At 43.3% G+C, this 26,218-nt stretch overlaps 1 protein-coding gene across 1 annotated transcript in view; it reads right to left on the bottom strand.

Annotated features, from left to right (window-relative positions):
- GLI2 (GLI family zinc finger 2) overlaps positions 1-25,695 on the bottom strand; it is a 149,970-nt gene extending 124,275 nt beyond the window's left edge. The window contains exon 1 of the mRNA XM_085311004.1: positions 25,533-25,695. Coding sequence (XP_085167130.1) covers positions 25,533-25,665 — 133 coding nt within the window. The 5' untranslated portion in view covers positions 25,666-25,695. The remainder of the gene's footprint in view (positions 1-25,532) is intronic.
- Between the last annotated feature and the right edge of the window lie 523 nt (positions 25,696-26,218).

The following is a 26,218-nucleotide window of genomic DNA, read 5'->3' as shown; positions in this document are numbered from 1 at the left end:
TTGTAAAAATACTAACTGTACACATCTAAATGTCAACCGTCTAGGCAGATTCTGTATAACAAGAGCCATGAACATAAATTATGAAGTCTTTACAAGACAAGTTTCTATGCAACCATTAAATGCAAATGGTTACTATGCAATCTCCCATGGAAATCAAATGAATATAATAAAAATAGTTTCACATGTGCATAGTATGGCATACAGATGCTCCTTATACAACATGAAGAGCYGTTATAGTATAACTCATCTGTGATGATAATCGCTTCTTTCTTAAGGCCTGGAATCCTCAGCAAAAGTGCACATGTAATTGCATGCCTGCTTTTGCATATGTAACTGCTGCCTCTGCAAGCATAAATTAAATATGTATATTGCTACATAAAAAGCTAGTCATTAACAGACATGAATTTCTCTCAAACTCTTTCCAACTCCTCCTCACACTGTCTGACTGGACTTACGGCGTGGTGCTAACAGAGCATGCTTTTACATTCCCCATTTATTTACTGCATTCCTGGTGTGTAGTAAGAAGGAAACACTCATACTTAATTGCAAGCAACTCTAATACCTCGCAGAGGCAACGATCAATATCAGTGATAATTTTATAGCCTTTTTTTTTTTTTTTTTTTTGCATTTATATCCCAATTCAGCACTACCCTTATGCTCAAATACAACTTCAAGCACATGCTTAAATATCACTGAACTCACAGAGACATAAGCAAAGTGCACGTGGAAGCAGCCTGGGAATGTCACTGGCATTGCCTCTGTGAAACAGCCTACGAACAAAAATCTGGGGTGTCAAACTGTCCAGTCAGCCTCCAAGTGGTGAAACCAGGCCATTTTTGGAGAAAAGGGAGCTAACAAGGAGGAAAGCAAACCTCTCCACAAGCAACCCCACTAATGGTAAAGGTGTTCCCTACACCAAACTGAGGAAACTTTCTGCTCCTCTTTCTTAGGCTGAAAGGGATTTTCAGATCGATTCTTCTGGCTTGGTAGCTCCTCCTGGTCTTAGCAGGAAGAAGTCCACCCAGAGCACCATGTTTCTTTGGGCCTGGTGGGCTTATCACTGGAAGAGGTTAGCACCTCAAATTATGCCTGCAGAGCAGCTGGCACACACACACATACACAAACCATATGGAGCTTTAGCAATATATTTCTGGTAGGAAAAAAAAGAAAAAAAAAAGCAGAATTCATTCCTCCGTCCTTGACATATTACAAAAGATGCCGATAATACTGCACATTTAATTGCACTTCTAAAAATCAGTTATTTAGCTTGCCATCTAAAAAGAAAAGAGAGAGAAGAACAAAGCTATCCATGCCTTTTAAGTAATGAGGTGCTGAGGAATGGAGTTATAATTTGCTGATATATCTTTGCCAAACCTGCAATAATGCTAAATCCACTGTTAAGAATAAAACGTCTATTGCAGGGGTGAAATGGAGGGATCTGTGCTCCAAATTCCACTGGAAGCTTTTGAAATCCTACCCTTATATATCATAGTCAGGTGTCAAACTTCACAAGCAACCACTTGCAAAATTATCTGCCAATCAGACCAGCAACAAGTTTTGCTACCCAAAGGTGTTGATTGTAACCATATGCAATTAACATAAATAAAAATAAGAATAACAAAGATTATATTAATGCTTAGTTATTTTTTTCTTACCCCTTTCCTTTAATCAGTGTAGTAGGAGCACAAAGACCTCAAAACTTCTTAATGTTCACTTTCAGGAAGCTTCTGCAAGGGCAGAATACCCTGCCAGTAGTCACCAGCTCTGAAATCTCGTGGGAGTAGGTTCCCTTGAGGAAATGATTTCAACTATATCGGTAGATGGACCTGTGAGACCTTGGTTTTCTTGATGGACTTGCCAAAATATGCTTTAGCAAAGTGCAGCTTCTCTAGTTCCCCTCTCCTTTTTTATGTGCAGAACATGAATACTTCTCTACCTCAAAGGATGTGATTTGCCAAATCATTTTGAAATCCTCAAAAGCTACTACAAAACCAGTTATCTTGACTGAGATTGGGACAGGAAAAATGGTATAGAAGGAACCCTACCAGGTGAGTTTGACGGGACCTCTGCAGCACCACATGGGTTTAGTGTCTCCAGACATCAGTCTCCAAAGATGTCAGCATGTTTGCCTGTCAGCAACACTAAGCTCAATTGTTTTAATTTTTTGAAGTAACAACAGAAAGTAAAAAAATTCGTCACAGCAAAGCAATCGAATTAAAACTCATTTGTGACCACAGAAATAATATTTTAACAACTGGGGAATAAGGGAAACCCACTTTGTAGCTTAACCGGATCAGTTCCATCTGTTATTTTAAGGGGTGAAGCCTAAACTGAGAAATCCGTGTCACACAGAGGCCGGCAGGTTTGTGAACTCTATTGGGAGCTGCTTAACAGTTGGTCTTAATCGTTTTCCAAGGCACAAAGCTGAGATCAAGATGAATCTGTTTCCCACATTGTTTCCTCCCAACAGGGTTGGATTTCAGATTTGCCTGGATTAGCGTAAGCCACCGGAATTCCCCACCTGGACATTAAGAAGGTTGGAGGCCTTGATTTCAAAGGCAAGCGGTATGCAGTAATTCCACTCTGGTCCCATGGGACTACAACTTTCATTTCTAATCAGCGAATTGTCTTTGCTTTGTGCAAAACATCTTAAAAAAAAAAAAAAGAAAAGAATGGAGGAAGGAGATTTTGTTACTTCTTTCCTTTTACTCTATCATTTTCTTTTCAAGCTAACATATTTGTAGCTTAAATACTAGAATTAAAAGCAGAATCATTAGTTCCAAGTTCTCAGAAAAAATTAACAACAGGACTGAGATTTTTAGCTCCCATACTGTTCTTCTGCCTCTCCCTGAATTTGTTCATATGTTACTTTTCCCACACAATTGGCTTGGACTCAGTGTCTGCGCTGGGCTGTGTTTTAGTCTCGCTGCATTTTGCAGCTGCAGTGACCAGGACCTGAATCACCTGCATCTTTATCCTACAAGCGCAGTCACCCAAAGGCACGCACTTATTCCAGCTGCAGAAAAGGGGGAAGGTGTTGGCATCTCAAAGGTCTCCTTGGCCAAAGGGAAGAACGGGACATCTCCGACCGTAAAAAAATCAAACATCACAACGTGCAGAAACCTTTATATGCTTTTATCCTTCCAGACGACCGGCTGTGATCGACCTGGCTGCCCTGCCTCCATTTCGCAAAGCGCTGTGGGTTTGTTCAGCTCCCTCTCAGGGGTTTTGTAACCTGCAACAGCCATGCCAAGTTCCCACCTTGCTTCACCCTCCAGCCAGTGTTGGCTGGGGAAAAGATCCTGATACCTTTCCCCTCACTCCATGCTCTGCTCCTGAAATCCCAGGGAAATACTGATGCACTGGCCAAAAAAAAAAAAGAGAGAAAGAGCGAGCAAGCGAGAAAACACAAGTTTCCTGTATAGCCTCTGCTGGCTTGGGGCATGGGCTTCAGCTCCAGTAGGAACTCTTCTGCTGGTATAAACTGTACTCTTCACTGGAGTAGTTTCTTGACGCAGATGAAGCTACAGAGAGGGACTTCTGAGATAATATAAATGCCAAACTCCGACCAACATGAGATTGTTACCCCATTGTATCTGACTGTAGAGGAAAGCGAGTCATACCAAGAGCACCACTGCCTTGCTTCTGCCACCACTCACTGGGACCTGCAAGGCTCCACGAATGTGCACGCTCCCTGCGGGAGGTGAGGATGTGTTCTGGAAAAGTCCAAGTGTTTGTCTTGGCAATCTCCAGTCCACCTCAATGCTTTATCCATCAAGCTCTAGCTTTCATTAGCTCCCCGAGAGGGTTTACTCTGCCAAAGATTTTCCTGTTCCCTGTTCTGGGCAGTCAGGTTCAACTCATTTTAATAGACTCCGTAGCAAGAGCTTTTATTTTGACCCCTGCAAAGAAATACTCCTGATGAGAGAAACAGAAACAAAGGCACCAGCATATGCATCATCCATGTGGCTGGGAGGAGAAGGAGTATTCAAGTATTACCGGCTGGAGTCTAGAGGACTAAAACGGYTAAACAAGTCATCTCAGATGAGCACTGATAAAATCTTCACTGCAAAATCTTTTCATTTCCCTCTGCTGAAAGCCAGGTGCTGCTGGCTCCCTGACAGGCAGAGGCAGCTCAGCTTGGGATGGCTGATGGAGAAACAGCTTTCTGCAGCTGCACCCCACCTCGCCTTGAATCAAGTTATCAGTTATCAGTCCATTCCTGGAGTTCAACAATTTACAACAGCATTTAAGCTGTCACCCAGCTCTGTCTGCATTGAACACAGTGCTCTCAAGTGCGGCACTTCAGGGTGCTGACAGACAAACTGCTCCAGCAACCTGCAGAATGAGCGACTGGCCACGGCCACCTCACTGGCGGCCCCAAGCCACATTCAGCAGAGCTACTGTTCATGCTGGCCATTGGGAAGGGCGGAGAGAGAAGCTGAAAAACATGGGCAACTACCCCAATATTCTCTCCTTTCGCAATGTTACAGGGCAAGGTTGGCAACTTGCAGGTCAAGAGGTGATTCCTGAACTTAATTTCTCACACTTGGTTGAGACAGAACAGTCCCATTTCTTACCAGTGTGGGGAACAAGACCCCAGACAAAGTGCACAAACAGATATTGCTCATAGTACCAGAATATTGCAATTTGCAGGAAATTTCATATTCACAGAAAAGGAGAACTATTTCCCTGGATTTAGAACAATAAAACAAACCAAAAACCACTGATCATCTGATAGCCTTCTATGATGGAATGACTGGCTGGGTAGATGAGGGGAGAGCAGTGGACGTTGTGTACCTTGACTTCAGCAAGGCTTTTGACACTGTCTCCCATAACATCCTCCTAGATAAGTTCAGGAAGGGTGGGTTAGACGAGTGGACAGTGAGGTGGATTGAGACTGGCTGAAAGACAGAGCTCAGAGGGTTGTCATCGGTGGCGTGGAGTCCAGTTGGAGGCCTGTGGCTAGTGGTGTCYCCCAGGGCTCAGTACTGGGTCCCATCCTGTTCAACTTCATCAATGACCGGGATGAGGGGACAGAGTGCCTCCTCAGCAAGCTTGCTGATGATACCAAGCTGGGAGGAGTGGCTGACACACCCAAGGGCTGTGCTGCCATTCAGAGAGACCTGGACAGGCTGGAGAGTTGAGCAGAAAAGAATCTCATGAGGTTCAACAAGGGCAAGTGCAGGGTCCTGCACCTAGGGAAAAATAACCCTAGGCACCAGTACAAGCTGGGGGCTGACCTTCTGGAGAGCAGCTCTGCAGGGAAGGACCTGGGAGTGCTGGTGGATGACAAGTAGACCATGAGCCAGCAATGTGCCCTTGTGGCCAGGAAGGCCAATGGTCTCCTGGGGTGCATTAGGCAGAGTGTTGCCAGCAGGTCGAGGAAGGTGATCCTGCCCCTCTACGCAGCCCTGGGGAGGCCTCATCTCGAGTACTGCATCCAGTTCTGGGCTCCCCAGGACAAGAGAGACATGGAGCTACTGCAGAGAGTCCAGCGTAGGGCTACAAAGATGATCAGAGGGCTGGAGCACCTGCCCTAGGAGGAACGGCTGCGAGAGCTGGACCTCTTGAGCCTGGGGAAGAGAAGCCTGAGGGGGGATCTTGTCAATGTGTACAAGTACCTGAAGGGAGGGTGTCAAGGGGACAGAGACAAACTCTTTTCAGTTGTCCCGTGTGACAGGACAAGAGGCAGTGGGCAGAAATTGAAGCACAGGAAGTTCTGCCTGAACGTGAGGGGGAATTTCTTCACTGTGAGAGTGACAGAGCACTGGACTAGGTTGCCCAGAGAGGTTGGGGAGTCTCCTTCTCTGGAGATAATCGAAGCCTGCCTGGATGCAACCCTGTTTAACGTGCTGTAGGTGACCCTGCTTGAGCAGAGGGGTTGGGCTAGATGATCTCCAGAGGTCCCTTCCAACCTTACTGATTCTATGATCATTATTCCAAACAAGTCAGATGCTTATCTTGTTAGACTCCACTTTAAGTGAAGTAGTACATAAAATGGTACCAATCCAAAGTGCTAAATATACAAATGAAATCATTTCACAATCAATAAGGAAAAGAATCCTTACAACATCCATGTGATGATGTTTGAAGATTTTGTAAGAACATATTTTTATCTGACAGCATGTGTTTTCAATACAGACATATTTGGGCCTGCACGCTGCTATTTTAGTGCTAACATTTACAAGCCTATTTGCTGAAGGCAATTTTTAAAGACATTTTCTCAGTGGCCAAATCCAGTTCTCACTGAAGTTAACTGGAAGACTCCCACTGACCTCAATAGGAAATGGCTCAGACTGTCAGGGCCAGATTCTGAGCTGTTAAAATTAACTGAAATTGTAGAAGTTGAAGATACAGTTCTTAGAGTGAAATGGGTGTCGGTAAGCCCAGAACAACAACAACAACACAGGAAATAACAAGAAGCAATCCATTAGTAAATATATTAGGATATGATGCCATATAGTTTCTTTGGTGGCTAAGCCAGCATGGCAGATTTCCGCCCCTTTGCCACAGTTCACAACTGGGTTTTGCCAATGAGATGGTTTGTGAAGTTGTGCACATTGAACTCGAATGTAGAAAAAATTAAACAAAAAATGCCAAGAAGGAATGACAATCCAGTTTACAGCACAGCTTCACAAAGCTCTCTGGGCCCAATGGGGGGAGCAGTGAACTTCAGATCACAAAACCACACTCATGCATGTATAGTATTAGTACCTGGACGGTCTTACTCAAATTACAAGAATTACGCGTGTGCTTACAGTTAAGCATAGACAAGAGTGCTTGTATTATCTCAGCTTTACTTTCTTCTCTCAGATAATTATTTTCCTCTAGTTCATTACAATTACAAAAACTTTAATATCTTCTAATATTGTTGTTATGACTAACTATACTTCCTTCGTTTGACTGAAGACGGAAAAAAAGTCTTCCAGACCTTTTTTCCTCTTTTTCTTGTTAAAAAGCCTACATATGCTACAAGGGCACAGGGGATGGAAAAAGTATTTAATTAGTATTTCCAGAAATATCCTCGCCTAACCCATAATGAGGTCACGTCAGATCATAATCCTCCTCAAATACAAGAGACAAAGTGATTTCCTTTCATACAACATCCTTTTTTGGGTGCAGCATCGACAGCTTTTCTGTGGTTTCAAAGGAAAAATAAAATCTACTCAGTCTGAGCAGGGGAAGTCCAGAAAGGCCTAACACATCTTTCTGTGAGATGAATTCGGTAGCCTATACCTTAGTGAAGACATGGGTCAGATTTAATACAGCCAGGAAGCTTCTTTTCTCTCTTTTTAAGAATGAAAACAAAATAAAACCCACACAGCTCCAGTCCACATGTGCCCAAGTGAACGCCTTTGAACTGACTGCTGGAATAGTATTTCTCTTAAACACTGCCTGGGTGCATTTGGGCTATTTACATCTCTCTGCTGTTCCTCCTGCGCATGGGTGCTGCACTCGCCTCCTAGGTGTATCCTGGAAAAGACACTGCAACCGAGTGGGTCTGTGGTGGGATCAACACTCGCATCACCCGGGACTCGGTTCTGACGCCGCAGAGGTGTCAGCATCAGACGCAAAGACCATGAAGCCAACACACTCACTGCAAGGTCACCTATCCCCCCCTTAGCATTTCCAGCAGCTGGGGTAGCACTGGATTTTGAATACTCTCCAAAAAAAGCCTGCTCCTCAGCCCGGGGCACCTGTGTGGTCACTTGACATATAGGGTTGACAGAAGTAGAGGCTGTGATGCTAAAGCATCACCAAAACCAGAGAGCCTCTTCTCCTCACAGCACACTTCAAACAAACATTTTCAATAATTTCCCCTTGTATAATAACTTGCGCATGGCAAAACCAGTACCTTCCAGAAAAGCATCCAATCTCATCTGAAGCACCAAGAGCTCACAACCTCACTGCTTCCCACAGTGGCCTGTCCCACTAATTAATCAGCTGTGCAGCTAAATGCAAACAGGGAACAAAGCTCTGGTGGTCGCACGGGTTTAGCTTGTTCCCGTGACAGTTGCACAGCCTTCTTCCACTGGAGTAAGGACCCTGAGAGTACAAACTATTCTCTCTCCTTAAAGGGAGAAAGCTTCAGTCTCCAAATTCAGTCTGATATTGGTTCATCACTGGAATTAAAATAAATCAAGAAGAAGCCATTAGCCACTGTATTTGTCCTCTCTCAAATATATCTATGTATTACAGAAATCACTGGACAAAGTTGATTTACTGACCAATATTAGGAAACTAGTACTTCTCCACTCCTTTCTCCCATCCCCCAAACTTTATTGTTGAGTTCTTGGAAAATCAACTACAGAACGTGAAATAATTTAATGATGGGGGGGATTTTTCACCCTCCTTCTCTATCCCAATATGACTAAATTTATTGATTTTGGATTGCTGTAAATTATAATGTAATTATCCTGCTGCACAAGCAGCTTCCCATTCCAGAAATTAAAAAGCAATTCAGGTAAATGATCTTTAGCTATCATGGTGCATCCCTGCAGAACTCATTAAGTTGGGGGATAAGATGGCACACCARAACTCTTGCAGAGAGAATGACATTGAAAACCACCATGTCTGAAATGCACAGAACTTAACAGGAGCAAAGCTGCAGCTGTGGCCTGTTTTTCTTTCTTTTTCTTTTTTTTTTCCCCAGAAAACTTTGAAATGTGATCAGCTTGTACATCTCCTAGGATTTCTAATACTTACTTATTGAACTTTTCTTTTTAATAAATATACTTCCTTTGAGATTAAAAAGCCCCTAAGGACTAAAAGATACGAGATGGACAACATCATACCACCAACCACAGAACCAAATTATCTGATCCTTATGGATTTCAGGTAGAAATGCAGCTCATGCAAGTTGGAGTTAGCAGATGCTTTCTGTCATGTGAAACTCCCTAGCARCACTGAAGACGGCTAACAGCAAATTTCTAGCCAGTTAGGGTTAATTTTCCAGCTTTCTATGAAGACAGCTATATCTGTTGGGATCTCTAAGAGATCAATCACTGACTGTCAGTAGTCACAGAGCATAGTACCAGAAGTGCCTTTTGCACAACTATTTTCAATCCTACTGCCTTGTCCAAAGGTTAAGTYCTGCCACCATAAAGTTTCCTGCTCCCCATTCAGTCAGATAAGGCATTTTCCACTTGCTGTCTTACATCGTTACGATGCTGCAAAACAGCCATCAGCAGGCTTCACTCTGAAGGTGGTTACAGCCGGTGGCAGATGAAAGRATACGCAGCATGAAGTTTGCACATCATTAAGTCCGTAAAATGCTTTGAGGATGAAATGTGCTACATAAAATATAACAGGTTATTAAATCTCTTGGTGCCACTTCCTTTATCTAAACCTGCAGTGGTCTTTGCTGGACTGGGTCTAAACCTGCTGCTGCTTTTAGTCTCCCGGCTTTTTCCCTTGCTCCAGGAGATTTGATCTTTCCTCCCCCCCAAGCAATTAGTCTTTCACACCTTCCTGCTGCCCGGCCCAGCCGCTACGCAGGCACCAGCTGCAGGAGCCCCTCCAGCTTTCAGCCTTACGGCGGGCTCTGCATGTGCAACCTTTCCCTTCGTTTCCTGGAAAGGAGTCGGCTGCCAGACTTGAAAGACCCCTTTTGCTCCCACCGCTTCCCCCTAATATGGCCCTTAATTCATAAGGAAGGCAGCTACCATTTTTGAGGAGGACGGTGCAGATCCACAGGATATTAGCCAAATACCGCAGAGATTTATAAACTTGTCAGCATGGCCAGGCTACTCAGAAAAGAAGCCAAAACCTTAAGTTTAAAATCTCCTGCACTATCATAAATTTCRACTTTATCTGCAAGTTCTTCTCATTATAAAAGTTCACTAGTTATGTTGTTTTAATTCTACTAAGCATCATGCCCTAATTTGGGCATTTTTGCAGCATTCAGCCGAATTCTGAAAATACATGACATACCCCAGTAGCCTTTTCTGCTGTTAAAAACAATCTATTAACTCTGAGTCTCATCCAAACCCAAATCATACTATCTGGTCTCTATTTATACCACAAGGCGCTCCGCTGGTCCTTTCTCCCCACCTCCCGGCCCCGCGAGCGCGCGGTGCYGCTATTACACAACATAACATGGCAGCAGGACAAAACGTCACTTCAAATCCCCGTTCTTTTTTGGGACGCGTGCATACTTTTCAAATTTCCTAAAAGGAGAGATTATTTGGTTTTGGCCAAGCATCTGAAACCACTCACAGGCCACACAGAAGTTACCGAGTAAGCRGACGACATCCTCTTTTAAAATCCTTATGGGCACAAACAGATTTTTGAAAACATGTACTTCAACCACCTCAGCAAATTGTTTCTCTAGCTCGTTGGCATTACGAGCCCAGAGCCTTTGCTAGAGCAAAAGAGCTTCTCCCGTCTCCTGTCGCAGCCCTCTCTGCTTCTTTAAATGCCGTTTGCTGTCCTAAAACGGCACGGACATCAGTATTAGACTGAACCCGCTCCAGTTCTTTTATATAGATTTAGACCTTATAATTTCATCATGACCACAGACAGTTTTACTGGCCCGATTTACACAAAGCCTTGCAGGGGTTTAGGTTTGGGGTTTTTTAGGCTTTTTTTAAAAAAAAAAAAAAAAAAAAAAACTTCCTTCTTTTTGGTATGAAAGTGAGTTTTGCTGCAGTCTTTTCCCCGCTCTGGATCTGAACACGAGCTGCGGGATCCCAAGGCTTCCTGCAGCAGGGACGGCCACTTGCCGTCACCCAGTGGCTGCCACTGGCTCTCCTCGCAGCGGCTGGCAGAGGGGCCGTGGGCATCACGGGGGCCGTCGGAAGCGCTCTCCAAGAGTGAACCGTTCCCCATGTCCTACCGGCACCATCACGCTCACGTTATCCCCTGGAACAAATGCTCCTCAGCGCTGGAGATGATGAACCATGTGACTATCAAGGCAACATCCATGGGCCTGGCTGCTGAACAGAAGCTGAAGATTTTGGAGTTGCTCAGGGCACACATGCTAATACGATCACCAGTACCGTGCCTATCCTGTGCTTTTCTCCACTGCTTTTAAATTCCAGCTATGGCTTCTCACACACAGTCCCCTTCCTGATGGGAAAGGCAGAAGTCAGCCTTCCCAGAGGCTTTATCCAGCAATGGGATTAAGCTGAGGCAGCCAAACCCAGCACCAACAGCAGGGCAACCAGGGATGGCAAAGCAATGCCCCAATGGCGAAGGGGTGATGTTCCTCAGGGTCTCTCCCTCTCTTGCCCACAGACCCTCCTTTGGACAGGGAACACTGAATTCCCAGGAACATCAGCAAAAAGGTACTCAGGCCAAGCCATCACTTCTATGGTTCAAGGACTGGATAACAATCCAGACAGCCCTGCCATGGAGCTAGGGGGGAAGTCGCTGCTGGGGCCAGCATGTCAGTACCAACCATCTGCTTTCTTACGGCACGTTTAACTCTGGGATCTGTATAAGTAAACTCAGTTGTGCATCTAGCAGGTATTAAATACCAGCTTCCCAGGAGAACTTGTCACAYCCTCACGCTTGAGGGGGTAAATACAAGCGAAAGCCATTCTTGTATCTGCTGCCTGAAGAGGCTAGAACAAGCCAATCTGAAACACACCAAGGCCCCAGATCCGTTCCTATCRTGCAAATTTCCTTAATGAAAATCCTGCCCATCTTTCCTCTAATCTGCCCTCTATCTCATTATGTGTCCAGAACATGCCATGCCCCTACAAAGGCAGGCAAGTCAATGATTCAAAAACTAATTTCTGGAATTTGCCTTACAGAATTATTGCCTAGATGAGCATCATATTTTGAAGTAACAATTGCAAAGTCCAGTAGTCTTGCCCTGTCTCCATTCTCACTGGCATACGGAGAGTAAATTTAGCACAGGCCTGTGACCTTAAGGAACAGGTTCATCAGAAAATCAGCTGTCTCAGCTTGGTAGCCCTATTTTCACAGCTAACATGGACTTCCTTCTGGCTTCTCTACCTTTTACCTTTCTCTGCTCTCAGGTTCCTCTTATGCTTTTAAAAGCATGCAACTCATCCATTTAAGTACCTTCACAACTTTCCTTTCACTTTTTCCTCAGCTRCCAAGCTCTTCTCTTGAAGAGCCACAAAATGCTGTGTCTTTTCACAGAAATCCTGCTGTTACAGTCCTGCTCCTGACAACTTTGGCCAACAGCCTGTCAAAGGCATTCCCGTCCTGCTACAGGATTCAGCCTTCCTCCTGGAACCTCTGGTCCAGGCCACCTGTATCTCCACACAAATCATCTCATTAAGGCCTTTCACCATGATCCACCATGGTTTCCATTAAGGATTTTAAACCTCTCTTCGTTGCTCTGAGACTGGAGCTTCTGCTGGCACTCCGTCCGTCTTACCTAGTCTGGTGCAGATTTCCTACTCTTTAAAGCAGAAATCATGTCCTTGCTAGATATGGATTCAAACAGCCTTACTCCAACACTGCCAAAGTGAATTCTGCAGCAGTCTTTTCCCCACAGACTCCTCGTCTCATTTAGGAAGCAAAGACTTTGTCTTTACATTATTAATTTCCYGGAAAATGCTTTTCAAAATTGTCTATAAAACTATTACTAGAAAACTGCAAACAGCACGTCCACCTCTGTGGACTGTGAACGTCACGGCTCTTCAGTATGTCACCACATTTCACACTTGCCACAAGGCCAACCAGAAACACTTGGCTTGCGCTTCTCCATCCTTGTGAGCATCTCATGAAACAGATTCCTCCTTCGTGATGCTGCTGCATTTAAGGGCCAGTTCCCTCTTCTGTTCCCTTACCATGTTCTGTACAGCAGTTGGCTGCTTCGTAGCATGCAAATTCCTACTGTGTCTTGGACCACCAGCCCTGCACCTCACAAAAACACACAGTTAAGTGAAACAAATTCAGGAGGGCATTTCTATTCTGCAACTCTTACAGCTCTTAGGACTTAGCTGCTGGAAGACTTTAAGTTTGAAAACAATAATCTTTTACTTGGGTAACAGCAAAGAGGAATGAACTGAAAACCATCTTTATAAGAGACACCGCAGATACTGGCAGTGAGGAAAGACCCTTTGGGCTGATACTTAGAGAAAGCTCATTTCTATCCCTGCTCAAGTGCTACAGAGGTTAAAGACCTGCTACAACCTGCCATAAAAGGCAAAAACCACATTAATAGGAAGTGTGTTCCCCTCCCCCATTCCAAATGTATTTTTTATGAGTAAACATTTCTGTATTAAGACTTACTGTCTTCAAAGATCTCTTTTATGTCCCAAAGGTAACCATTTAAGTGATCTTATAACAGCCGTTACTTATCTTTACAATGGGCAATGCACATGAACTCAGTGTCTGAGACTTTCATTTTGCTATATATTTTTCAGTAACCACATATAAATCCAGCCTGTTTCAAGTGTCAGTGACTCTATATGGGCAAACGATAGCCTTGGATCTTATTTCAGCTGCTAAGACACTGTTTCGAGTGGTCTTAAAAGAAGCACAGACAATTGCAAAACTCCTTTCCCCCCCACTAATTCTTATAGTTTGCTCTCAGAAATGATGCAGCATGCAGAGAGCTCAGGAAAAAAGATGCAAATGTTTTTCATACATTGAGCCAAGCTCCTATCTATTTTAAGAGTCACTGCTCCAGCATTTGAAATACAAGACCTTGCAGTAAGAATGCTTTCAAGGCTGGCTTTGTAACAGACTGTGACACTTCCACAGGAGTTTTCCAAAGCGAAAAAATTCCACCAGATCATACAACAACATTGGCTGCTCCTCCACAGCTGATTACAGYGTTAGAGTGTGCATGTGCACAGCAGCCTGAAGGACAAGAGAGCCCAAACCAAGGTTTTCCCTGAAGCTGTCATCCCAAGTCAGTGATTTTCTTCTTCCATCACCCAGTCTCCAGACTGACACCTCTCCCTCAAAGTGATGTCAAGGCCATTAGCCTCACCTAAGGCCACAACTAAAAGAGTAATTACAAAGGACATTGCTAAAATCACTATCTTTTGCTTGGTTTGGGGGCRAAATCCTGAAGCTCTGCATGTTTCATCCAGGTCTGTCCAGAATTTGTCTAAGTACTTGACCCTAAGCAAACCATTTGGTGAACCTTACCCATAGGTTACACATGTAGGAAAAGCCCATAAACCAGAAAAATTTGCCTTCTCGTTACAACACAAAAGATTTATACAGTTATTAACAGCACCACACTCTCTACTTGAGTTTGCCAGATGAGGCTGTCTGAAAAACTTTCTTATTCCAGAATKCAGTATAACCACTCGGAATATAGTTGATCTCTATCTACCCCCTCAAACATTCTCTCTGCTGCAGATACTGAAAACGCCTTCGTTATAAGAACTAAGCCTTATCTTCCTTAATCCCGCAAATCTGTTTTATTGGGCCCCTTTGACAACAGCAGGTTGACTTCAGAAATATGAACAAGGTCACCCTTGTAATACAGTTCTCAGAGGCAGGAGAAGTCCCTTGCAGGAGGTGGGGAGGGGGAATTGGCATCCTCTACACAGTCTGACCTGTTAAGTGCTTCAGCATGACCAATGCCATAAATGTGCTAACCAGATGCTGATTGATGAGCCTTGAGGCCCAAAGAACAACGCAAGTTCATTATACAAATGGGTAAGTGAAGGGAAGTCAAGCAGCTTACCAAAAATCATGGTGGAAGTTTGGGGCTGAATCAGGAACTGAAACTAATTTTCCCCAGGCCCAATTCTGTGCCCTCACCATAGGGAGTCACCAAAAATTGGGCACTTCCACCCGAGCAGCCTCTGGGAATCTAGTGAGCTTCCCACAACACATAATTCTCATTAAAATAGGACATGCATACTGATGCATAAAGTCCTCACCTCTGAGTTTCTCTATTTTACTTCAGTGTATGGCCACGAATACCACAGAAAAAACATCACTAACTTTAATTACAAATTGATATGAATGAGATTTAGCTCAACCTCAAGCTTGATGAAGAAGGCATTTTCCTGCACAACATGCAAAGCCACACCAGTGAGAATGCAGAACTGTCCAACTGCTTGATTTTCTGTCACTGCTAGTCTACCCTATCAAGGGCGGCCATCAAGCCAGGTGAGCCTCGGGTATAAGAGCTGAACACAGAAAGATCCTTTTTCCCTCCCACATAGAGAAAAATGTTCACTTGGGGAAATCTAAACAACGCCTGATACTTTAGATTCGAGGCCAAGCGTTCTGACTCTTTAAAAGACGCTCTAGACCAGGAGTGTTTCATTAGGTGCAGAAGTACCTCTGTTCTGGTTAAAGCATTTAACAAAATATTAAACTGATGTTGAAGCAGCACGCAAGCGGCCAAAGCTAATGGTCAGACATCTCCTCTGCTGGATGGTTTTCAGGAATGCTCAGACACTAAACTTTTATATCAATACAACTGAAATTATCAAAACATCAACTTTAACTGTTTACTTAGAGATGCATCTGTTGCAAGCTATGTTTTTTTTTTTTTCCTGAAAATCTGTCAGAGTGAGGAGCTGATCCACACAAGAGGGAAGAGAAAAGCTTTTTGGCCCAAACAGCASCATTCAAACCCTGCAAATGCGTCTATATTTCAAAGATCAGATATTTGTGGCCATTAATATAAATATTTTGCTTGGATTGCTTCCGTTCTTATTTACAATTTACTTAAAATTGGAAGTATTTTCACTAGAATAAAGTTCTGAGAGTAGCTATGATTCCAGGAGAAAGAACCCCAAGGAATTCTCTAACAGACTACAGAAAACACAGAATAGATTTCAGAGACGTTTGTGTGATATCTTTTGCATTTGTGTTCATATGGGCTCACACTGATTTTTTTTTTAACTTTCACTTTGAGCTCAGTCAACTTAAGTGCACAAACCATAGCTTTGTTCTTGTCACTAAGTTTGTCTGATTTCAACCCAAGAACACTAAAAGACAAGTAAAACACCTAGCACAGGTCACACTGAAACAYACGTAAGCTCGTGAGTTTAACAAAATCCTAAACCAGTTAGAGTGAAGAGAGCATATCCACTTCATTCTTCTACTGAAAGAGCAAAACTTAAAATCTTGGCTTGAGGTTTATTCTCTGCAGCTATCGTTAAGATCAGAGAATGTGTTCTGCCAAACTTAGACTCCACTCTGAATTCAAGGGATCTTGATTTATTTCAGAACTTAAGGTTTCTGCCATTTCAGTTCAACTTGCTTCAGGAAAAGAGTACTATTCTTTGCAGCATAACAACCTCTAGCTATGAGCCTGCTGTGCTAGGCACTGCACAAAGGCACTGACAAAACTGAGTTTAAGTTCAGTAAAATGCCATTTGTGCTACTGAACATTTTCATACTCTTAACACAACCAAAAGGAACGGTATTGACTTCTGCAATGTGGTATTTTCAAAGGCACTGTGTGATGTGTAGGTAATGTGTTCAGCTCCCCTGAAGCTGAACAACTTATTGTTCAACTTCTGAAACAACTAACTTGATTTTGCAAACAGATACAGTGCAAATTTGAGTTGCTCAACCACATCATTTCATRGGCTGCAGTTTGAGGAGGGGGCAAGCTATGCCAAGTCCTCCTTTCGCTCCGAGGTGTGTGGCTGTCTTTTCAAGGCTGCATAGAAATTCTTTAAGAAGTGCCGGGAATACAAGTCCCATTTCTTGGTGCTGGTATTGGATGCACAGCACTTTTAGCAACATTTTTCTCTGCCACTCGTCTGACCTCGGGAGCAGTCCCACTGCTCCGCAGAGGCAGCTGTAGAACACTCTGCCAAACCCTATCAATTATTTAGCGTCAAAAGGAAGACTTAATCTGTGTGATAAAAGAATGGATTTTATCTAATGCTTGTTCTCCTTAAAGTGATTTACACAACTGCCCTCTCTAGTTGCTTCCCGTAATGTAATTATTTACTTTTGCATTAATACCCTTCCTCCACTTGGGTTATTTTTAGGAGTCTTTTGTAGCCTTTAGGATTTGCTAGTTTTTTCCCCCTTTTCTATTTAGTGGAGATTTTCAATTGCCCAACTCTCTGAAAGGTCTGGTAAAACACTGATTTTGTTAATGCTAATGTAAAGCTGCAGCAGCTGTGTCGAAGTGGCTTCCCCCACCTGCATTTCCACTGGGTGTCGAGTTAGACTCTGACTTTAGAATCTGTGCAGTGAGATTTCAGTTCAGACTCTTGAGTGCTTGGCTGGTTATAGGACAATCAGCACAAACGGAGAGCTTTAAAACATTAACCTTCTCCCATTCCTTGGTTCCTTACTTTAAGCCCACTCTTTATGCAATTTTGGCCAAGTAACAAAGATTGGGATTCCCCCCCTACCATTAGTCACCTTAAATCAAGCATGAAGTCATGGGCAGAACAGGGCAAGCATCTCCATAATATGATTTCCTCCTCTCTAAACCTAATACTTAGGTGGCTAATCTCAGACAAGTCCCATTGCTGTCCCTCCTTCTCTCCAGCCTCAGCTGTCTTTGGAAAAATTGAACCAGTCCTTTCTTCTCTTGGAAGGATAATAAGGGAAAGTGCCCATATGATTGCAGCAGGTTCAAATGACACAGTTAACAGACAGTAYTGGGAGAGTTAATTTAGAAAACTTGTGAAAATACATGGATGCTCATCTAAAAAGCTGACACAGTAACTAAAAATATAAATTATTGAGACATGCTGGCAGCACAGAAGAGACAGTCCAGGAAAGCATCACCACAGAYATAATCCATCACTACTGGACTTTCTTATTTGACTATAAATGGCAGACCCACAAACGGTAAGTTTAGCAAAGGTTATATTTAGGTGCCCTCTGAGAGGCATCGTACTGAAGTCTCAACCGGCTCAGTAGAAAAGAAGATGTATTAGTACTTGCCAGAATAAACTTTTGCAGCTTACAAAGTAATAGAAAAATAAAAGTCATTATTATTATGATTATTATTGAYGATAACACACTTAAAAAATACAAAGGTCTTTCAGGTGATACTTAGTGGTTTGGATCACCAGTGCCAAAAACAGCCTGTGAAGAATACCTTTTCCATTTTAAACCCATGAAACCTTTTTGAGCTGGTGTGCAGTGTGGTTAGGATGAGATTAAATTACTCTATCTTCAAAGTACTTCAGCATCTGTAATGCGCTGAAATGGTAGGAATTTCTGGTATGACAGTTTGGGGCAGCTGTATTCAAATAATGAATGCTGGCTGATATTATGAAATTGCTGTATCATTGAATGCTTTGATGATACAGAATCTAGCATTATTTGTCTGGGCTATATTATCTATGTTTTAAATCAAACAGTCTGTAAATGTTAACGGTTGTCCAATCCAAAGTTGCAGTGATGGCTACCACACAGAGAAATTCAGCATAGAGGCTTGAGAAGAGGRTTCCCTCTGTGAGAGGAAAAACAAGTGGCAAGAAGTAGGACTCCACAATCACTTGACTAAGCAAAACAAGAGATTACTTTGCAAAGATGTATCACTAACTTTGCTAGAGAAGAGATTAGAGAGACTCAACACTGCAAGATATGGACAGAGGAGAGGACAGGTAGAAGAACAGAAGAGACATGCTTTTTGTAGCAATCTTTACTGAAATTCCACCATTTGTGGTGGAAGAAACAAACCTGCTGCTCCCTGAATGCTTTCTACTATTCCTTCAAACTCTGGGTGCCAGATATCAAAGGAAGGAGCTGGAGGCAGGTAGCTGGGCTCCAAGGTCCCACCTCTAGGAAGAGGGCAAGAGAGGGAGAAGGTACCTGGAAAAGGGAGTCAGAGGCACCATGGAAAGACTGGATGAGGCAGTCAGCAGAGGTGTAGGGCTACAAGGATGATCAGAGGGCTGGAGCATCTGAACGGCTGTGAGAGCTGGGCCTCTCCAGCCTGGGGAAGAGAAGCCTGAGGGGGCGGATCTTATCAAYGTGTACAAGTACCTGAAGCGAGGGTGTCAAGGGGATGGGGACAAACTCTTTTCAGTTGTCCCRTGYGACAGGACAAGAGGCAATGGGCAGAAATCGAACCACCGCCTGACTGTGAGGGGGAATTTCTTCCCTGTGAGAGTGACGGAGCACTGGACCAGGTTGCCCAGAGAGGTTGTGGAGTCTCCTTCTCTGGAGATCTTCAAGGCCTGCCTGGATGCAATCCTGTCTAACATGCTCTAGGTGACCCTGCTTGAGCAGGGGGACGGGGTTGGACTAGATCTCCAGAGCTCTCTTCYGACCTTACTGGTTCTATGATTCTATGAGGCAGGAGAACATGCGAGTCCTGATGGACTGTCTCAGCACAGCATGGTGACCAGCATCTTCTTAGGGACCTTCATTTTTTTTCACCCCTGGGTCACCTCTTCACTTAGGAAGGCSAGTCTGTGGCGGCCGACCCCTCTGGGCAGTGTCTCAGGAGCAAGGGCAGAAATAACCAAAGAAATGCAAAAAATGGATTTCTGTAGGAAAGCCAAGGAGAAATACTTACTATAGACTGTCTCCTCACAGTGAGCAACAGCCCAAGTCAGCAATAACCTCAGAGCGGGAGGGAAAGGGAGTTTCATTCTGTAGGGAAACGAACTGTAATCTTCCAACAGCCAGAGCTACCAGACAGCCCCTCCTGGACCTCAATTTTTGGCCCTTCAGTACGCATTAATGCAACTTCATTAGGTAACTCTCCTCAAAGTGTATTAAGCTTCATACACTTCCCAACACACTCTAGGGTTTCATAAAGCCCAAACGCCTGGAAGAGAAACCTTGAAACCCAGCTACCGAAGGAGCTGGCTCACAGCTGGCTGTAGGATCTTACACAAGACCCCAATGATAGCTCATGAGGGCCCCCTCCCAGAGTTGCCATATCTATATCTAAATAGATAGATAGAGCATATATATACATAGGCACCATATATATATATGCTACATATATATGGTGTAGCATTGCTTCAGCCTTACTCATCTTCTGCAAGGATTCTACTCAACTAGTCAAGCAAGCAGGTTTCAGGTGACCGATGTGACACAAAGCTTGCAGCTAATCACAGGGTTTGAYAACCTCCGACTGAGGACAGCATCGCTACTGGGCTAGTCTGAGCATCTGAACCCTCTGGATTCCCAAAGGGACAATCCATGGAGAGACCGGTAGGCAATCTTGCCATCCAAAGGGACTATGATGGCAAAGAAACCCACCTCAAGCCCCAGGAGAGCTGCTTTGTTTAAAGCTGACAGAAATGTTCAGGGAAGAAATACGATTCTTGATTGCTACTATTCTTATGGCACTGTTGTAATGAAACCCTACCCAGCATGGGGGCCACTGAGCTATATGCGGTAGACACAGCAGACAGTGATAGGCAGGAGAATTTCAGTCTAAATTATAGGATTTTCCCATCATTGTTTTAACCACTTGTCCTCTTCCCTTCTGAAGCCAAACCAGACTTTTCTGTTAACCACATATCTCAGTTTCAAGATGTATTCAGCAAAACAGCACAGGGCAGGGAAGCTGAGAATGTGCTTGTACTGGTTATATTTCCTTTCCTGGAAAATGTGAACCGCTGGATGAAAAACATTCTTTGGAGAAGATCCCTGCCCCTCCAGGGTAGACAGAGGAGATGACTTAATAGGGGCTGTTCTCCTAATTTGTCAAAGTCTCAGGCCACACAAACTATATATTTTTTTTTCAATTCACTGAGGTCTGCTGGGACGCTGGCATTTCCTCCTCCTCATTTACATAGTCTTCCCATAATCCAGCACTGAGACAAGCTGAACTGCACAAGGACTCCTGGCCAATGCTACTCTTGCATTGCTTACAGAAGATCTCTGGAGAGCAATGGGAGGTGCTCCCTGCACTTCTCCTCTGCCTATGAAAGGGCTGAGTGTGCTACTTCTGCAGCACTGAACATTCCTGCCAACCCATAAATCAAGTGACCAGACTCCATCCCCATCTCTGATCCACTGCAGAGGAGCCCAACACTCTGCCCTTAAAACATAYGCAGGGCAAAGAGCTGTATTTCATCAAGTGAAACCTTAATATCAGAGGAGAGTTGTTACCTACTGGAAAAAGTGTAGCCAGAGTCTTACTGGTTCTGCAGCTTGGTTTTCCCATGTTTACACCAAATGACTTGTTGAACTTCATTATATACAAAGTATTTCCATAGATCAGAAGCAGGGAGACCTGTGCAGCTAACATAAAATAAATTACCACCCTGTGATAAATGGTTCTATTAGCAATCCAGATTGTTAAACTCAGATACAACAGGATGAAGGGAGCACTGCCCCATTCATTCTCCCTGCGGCAGATACTGAGTTGTAAATAGGTTATTTTGTGTGTAAATAACACATTAAAACTCAGCATTAGCCGTGTCTTTTGATAGAGAGGAAATTGTTCCAAATAAATAATCTTGGACAGGAATGTAAAATAAGCCAGATTTAATAGTGCATGCCTGCTGCAGCCGTGTTAAACATGACTAAAATGATAAACCCCAGAATATACTAATAGTAAACTATGCTCTGACATCAAAGTAATGAGGCTGTATTTTTACCCAGCTTTAGAAATGCTAAAATTAGTCTTGACAGAGCCAGACATCAGAAAAATGTTTCAAACATAAACACCATCAATTTAGGAACTGGGTGTTTGTGTCATGCAGAGGGTGGGGTGGAGAGCGAAGGGTGCATTCTGGAGCTTGTTAAAATCAGGCAGTTAGCATTTAGAAGAACTTGTATTTAATTTTTATTACAAGATGAGAAACCTTTCTTTCTAAATATCTTAGTATTTGAATGAGAGGCTCATTCAAATTTCTTCTCCAGCCACCTGACTGGGCTTCCTCGTGCATTGCTGATACAAAGRATAACCACAGTGCTAGCCCAAAGGACCAAATCTGTTCTCACTGATGTGGTGCTGTTTTCTAACATCTCTTACCTCAACAAAGCAATAAGCACTTTTGCACTCAGAGAAAGTGTCCTCTATACTTGAAATGTTCAGAGTTGCCTTTCCAGGAYTGGAGGCATTGAAAGTGGGAAGCAGTTTTGCAAATTTGGCTGGCTAAACCTCTTAAATATTGTCATTAAACCCAGCTTCCATCTCTGTCACCCATATGCACATACACCCATTGAAACAGRAAAAAGGAGCTTTGACTCCTTGGCCAGCCTGATTTATGGAAAAATGGAAAATTAGGAGAGACTTCCCTGATGTCACTTCTGCAAGGCCCATTTCTGAACATCTGATCAATGAGTTACTACAAAAAAAGTCAAAGAAGATTTCTAAAATGGCAGCTTTAGAAGACTAAAAATATAACACAGATCATTAGTACAGAAGAACTCTTCTCTGACAGCATCAACAATACCAATCTCTTTTCCTACAGCCATAACTTAATTTGTTCAAGGCTGCAAACATTTAGGACGAATATTCAAAGAAAGGGAAACAAAAACGGAGGTCAGACATATTAAATTATAATAATATAACACAAATAATGAATAGAAATGCTGTTCTTCAATTATTTAACTAATATTCAGTTTATTGCCTCAATTACCTTAATTAGAAATAAACCCTTGTGAATCTATTCATTTCTGCAAGGGAAAAAAAAAAAAAAAAACTATGATCAGAGAAACATGCTATGTTGGCACTCCATCTGTGTGACTCAGTAGAATAAAAGAGAAGAAATGTGTTGCAAATTATATTTGTTTGGCTCTGGAGAACAGCTTGGTGATCCACAGCATTAGCTGAGCCTCGCTGCCACTTTCTCACATGCTAGTACAAAGAATAAAGCCTCTACAATAAATAAAAGCAAGAGTTTGTCAGATGAGCGTAAAGACATGTTCATATGGCCCCAAAGCAGGGTGGGGAGCTTAGAGGCCTTTAAAGCTTGTCTGTTGCTCTTCCCCTCCYGGAACTTAACAGCGTAATTAATCTCCATGCCTCATTTGCTTTCTTCTGTAAGAATATGAGCATAAATATGTACATTTYTGGCCTGTTATGAGTAATTACACTAGTTTAGTGAAGCAAATATGTTCTATTAGTATGAAGAGTATGTAAATACAGCCTAGTCAGTACCCAGGCTTTTTGCTATTATCTGCTAAAGCACACCATACAATTAGCTGATGTTATAAAAATACTGTATTAATTTTTTCCACTTACACACACAGAGATGCTCCGTTTCAACAGCATGCATTACTTCTATCTACGGAAAAAAATACCCAAAATAACCAAAAAGCCTTCCAAACTATAAGAACAAGTGCATTATCTGTAAGTTTTGGGGCCTGAATCAGATCTCAAGCCTACTTTACTGCTAGCCATTTTAGGTCATCTATTAGTACTTCTATTCGCAGTACGATATAGATACTGCTCTTTGTATTTCATTACACAATGCTTTCATCGTGTTTCTCCTGGCATCTTCAAACAACTCTTCCACTTACTTCTCTACTTCCTCTTAATAAAAAGAGAAACAYTGACTGTGTAAATCATTCTTTCCAAAGGAGATAGCACATGGCTAATGTGACATGTAATGCTTGATGCTTAAAAAACATTAAGTCTCCAGAAGTGCTAAATGCGCCAGTGGATGCTCCACTTTGGAAGAGGAGGAGGAGGATCTTGATTTCTGTTGTATCTCTGGAAATGAAGCAACTGCTTCCTTGGTAGAGGTACTCCTGAGGCAAATGCCCAGTCAGGAGTAGGTACTTATTCTCGGACTACGTAAGTTTTGAATTTTAGCATGTGTTTAAACTTCATTGGCACCAACCAGCCCTTCGAATCTGTCAGTCACTCAGATGATGCCTAGACTGGGACACCTCAGTGGTTTCCACAGCCGGCTGCTTCTTTACTAGAGATGAAAATCTGCTTGGATATAGCAAACTTGTGCATGTTGTCATTTCTGCCTTTCCTCTATTTCTTCAGTCCATCAAGCTTTCCTTTTCTGCCAATTTATATGGTACTCACAAGGAGGAGGGTAGCTCAGACCCATTCAATAGTTTGAAGTTGTCTCTCTCTCTAAAGCAATCCTCTGTCAGAGGTTCTCTAGAGGGTTTTAAGAAAAAAAAAAAAACTTCCTTTGTTTAGCAAAATTCAAAGACACAAGCAGATTTGACAAATTATAATCCCTTATTTTGTACTCTACAAAATCCTACTCTTTCAAGATCAATGTGGAAACAAACAAAAAAAAAAACAGTAAATAAGGCCTTGGAAAGAAGGGATAGGTAAAGCACATCTACGCAATTTGGGCCAGTAGCTATCTTCACAACTCTGTCAACAGAAAACCCAAACTCACTGAGCTGCGTAAGCAACAGAGAAGTCCGCAGAAGAATTGTGCTGCTTTCCTGGGTTGACGAGAAATTACCATGCATTTAAGGAAGGGGAGGGGAAGGATTCCTTCTGAGGTGAGCCTGGCTAGCAATAAGGTATATTTTAAAGAGAAATAAAAGCTGCCTGCAAAGTTTACACAGCTGGCATGCCTCTCATCACATCCAAGCTAGTGAAGTCCCTTCTAAGTTTGTCTCCCCCCTCAGAAAGGACACCCTGTCYCCACCTTCAGATGGGGCTGTGTGGCACCTGCCCAGTGCGTGTAGCCTTGCCGACAGCTGGAGCTGCTGCAAGGGTGCCAGTACCAAGGGCAGATTCTCTCTTTGGAGACCCACCAACCCTGCGCTCCTGTGAGTCAATGAAGGATGTTTCCTGGAGCTRTATTTTGCCTGCTCCACCTAGGCCATTTTCTAGCCTTCTCCAGACCAGAAATGTGCCTCAGCATAGAGCAGAGCCTGCTGCTCCGCAAGGGACTGTGGTGATGGATGGGTGCATGCTGAGGCCATCCGGCCTCTCCCCACGCCCCCCCCAGCAAGGTGGGGAGCAGCCAGGAGCAAGGCACGTCTGCTGTTGGTGCTATCCAAAACTCACCCTGCTAGGGACCACAAGAGCTTCCCTGCAGACTTCAACACCAGCAGGACCAAATCCTCTCTGAAAACACTTAAACCAAAGTTAGAAAAACTAACCAAAAAAACCGAAAAAGAAACCAAGACTTGAGCTACTTTTGAAGCAGCAGGGGCAGTGCAGACAAACAAGGTTTGTCTTTTTTTATGTGAATCCTCTTACAGGGGATTTAGAGGAGTCCAAGCTCCTTTCTAAGCACGAAATGTCAGCASCAGTGATGGCTGTTTAGCTCATTAACAGAATCGCAGCCGATACACGACACCTCCTCTTCCCTGATCACGTTAACAGGACATTCACTTATCTCCAGCCAGCCTCATCAACGACATTTTAATTCCTCTGTGGAGAAGCAGCAGGCAACACGCAGCATGTATCGCATAAGGCCAATCCACCAGTGGTTASTGGTGACTGATTGTCTCAATTCCCTGATGACTATGTCTAATTCAGTGGCAATTTAGCACCAGTGGCAGCTTGCTGTCCTCTCCCCCACTCTGGTCCGAGCTTGTTRGAAGCAATGACGCCTCATCACCGCACAACGTTTGGATGCTATGCAGGGACATAGCTTACAACTTCTGTGACCTTCTGAGGCCAAGAACCCCAATAAACTCAGCATGTTCGCAGGAGGACAGATGCCACCATACTTATTAAATTCTAACAGACTAATGAAAAACACCCCTGCTGCTTTCAAAGTGTGGAAAACATAAAGTACCTCCTTGTGCCACCGCTGCTCCTGCAGCTGCTAAAGGAGTGGGTTTCTTCCCCGTCTCTGTAAAGCCATTCCCCTCCAGAACTGCACCTTTCCCTTCTTTTTTCCCAGCAGCAGTCGAAGCAGAAGTTTCCATCTTAGATGTGCATCTTCCAGCTCAGCAACCCTACAAGACAAAATAAAACCAAATTCTGGTCACTAACAGAGCAAGCAAAACCAGCTGTCTGAAGAAGCAGCCAAGAGTTCAGCATAGCTTAAAAGTAACTTGAGAGTTGCAAAGATCATTTGAGTTTCTAACTCTACCGAGTCATTACAGTAGTTACAAGAAGAAATAGTGCAACCCCGAGAAAGATCCATATGCACAGATCTCAGTGACCTCAGGCAGCTGAAGACCCAGAAGGATCAGGATCAAAATACATTTTCTTTTTCTTAAACTTGGGCTATGATAAAGCTGGTCCAAAGGGCTTTGCTTGATTAAAGGACAGATGAGATTCCAAAATTCAGTATGCAATCTGATTTATCAATCCTCGCCCATCAATCRTAACAAGAAACTGAGACAGTTAAAAACTTTCAAAGTACTAGTAATTTTGAAAAAAAAAATACATTTTAGATGATTTTTTTTCCCTGCAGTTGGCGGTCATTCTATAGGCTGATGCTGAACCTACACRCAGTGCTGAACCTACAGGCTG

This window comes from Rhea americana, unplaced genomic scaffold (genome assembly GCF_003343005.1).
Source record: "Rhea americana isolate MKP2758 unplaced genomic scaffold, rheAme1 scaffold_33, whole genome shotgun sequence".
Lineage (NCBI taxonomy): Eukaryota > Metazoa > Chordata > Aves > Rheiformes > Rheidae > Rhea > Rhea americana.
This window is presented reverse-complemented; position numbering and strand designations above follow the sequence as displayed.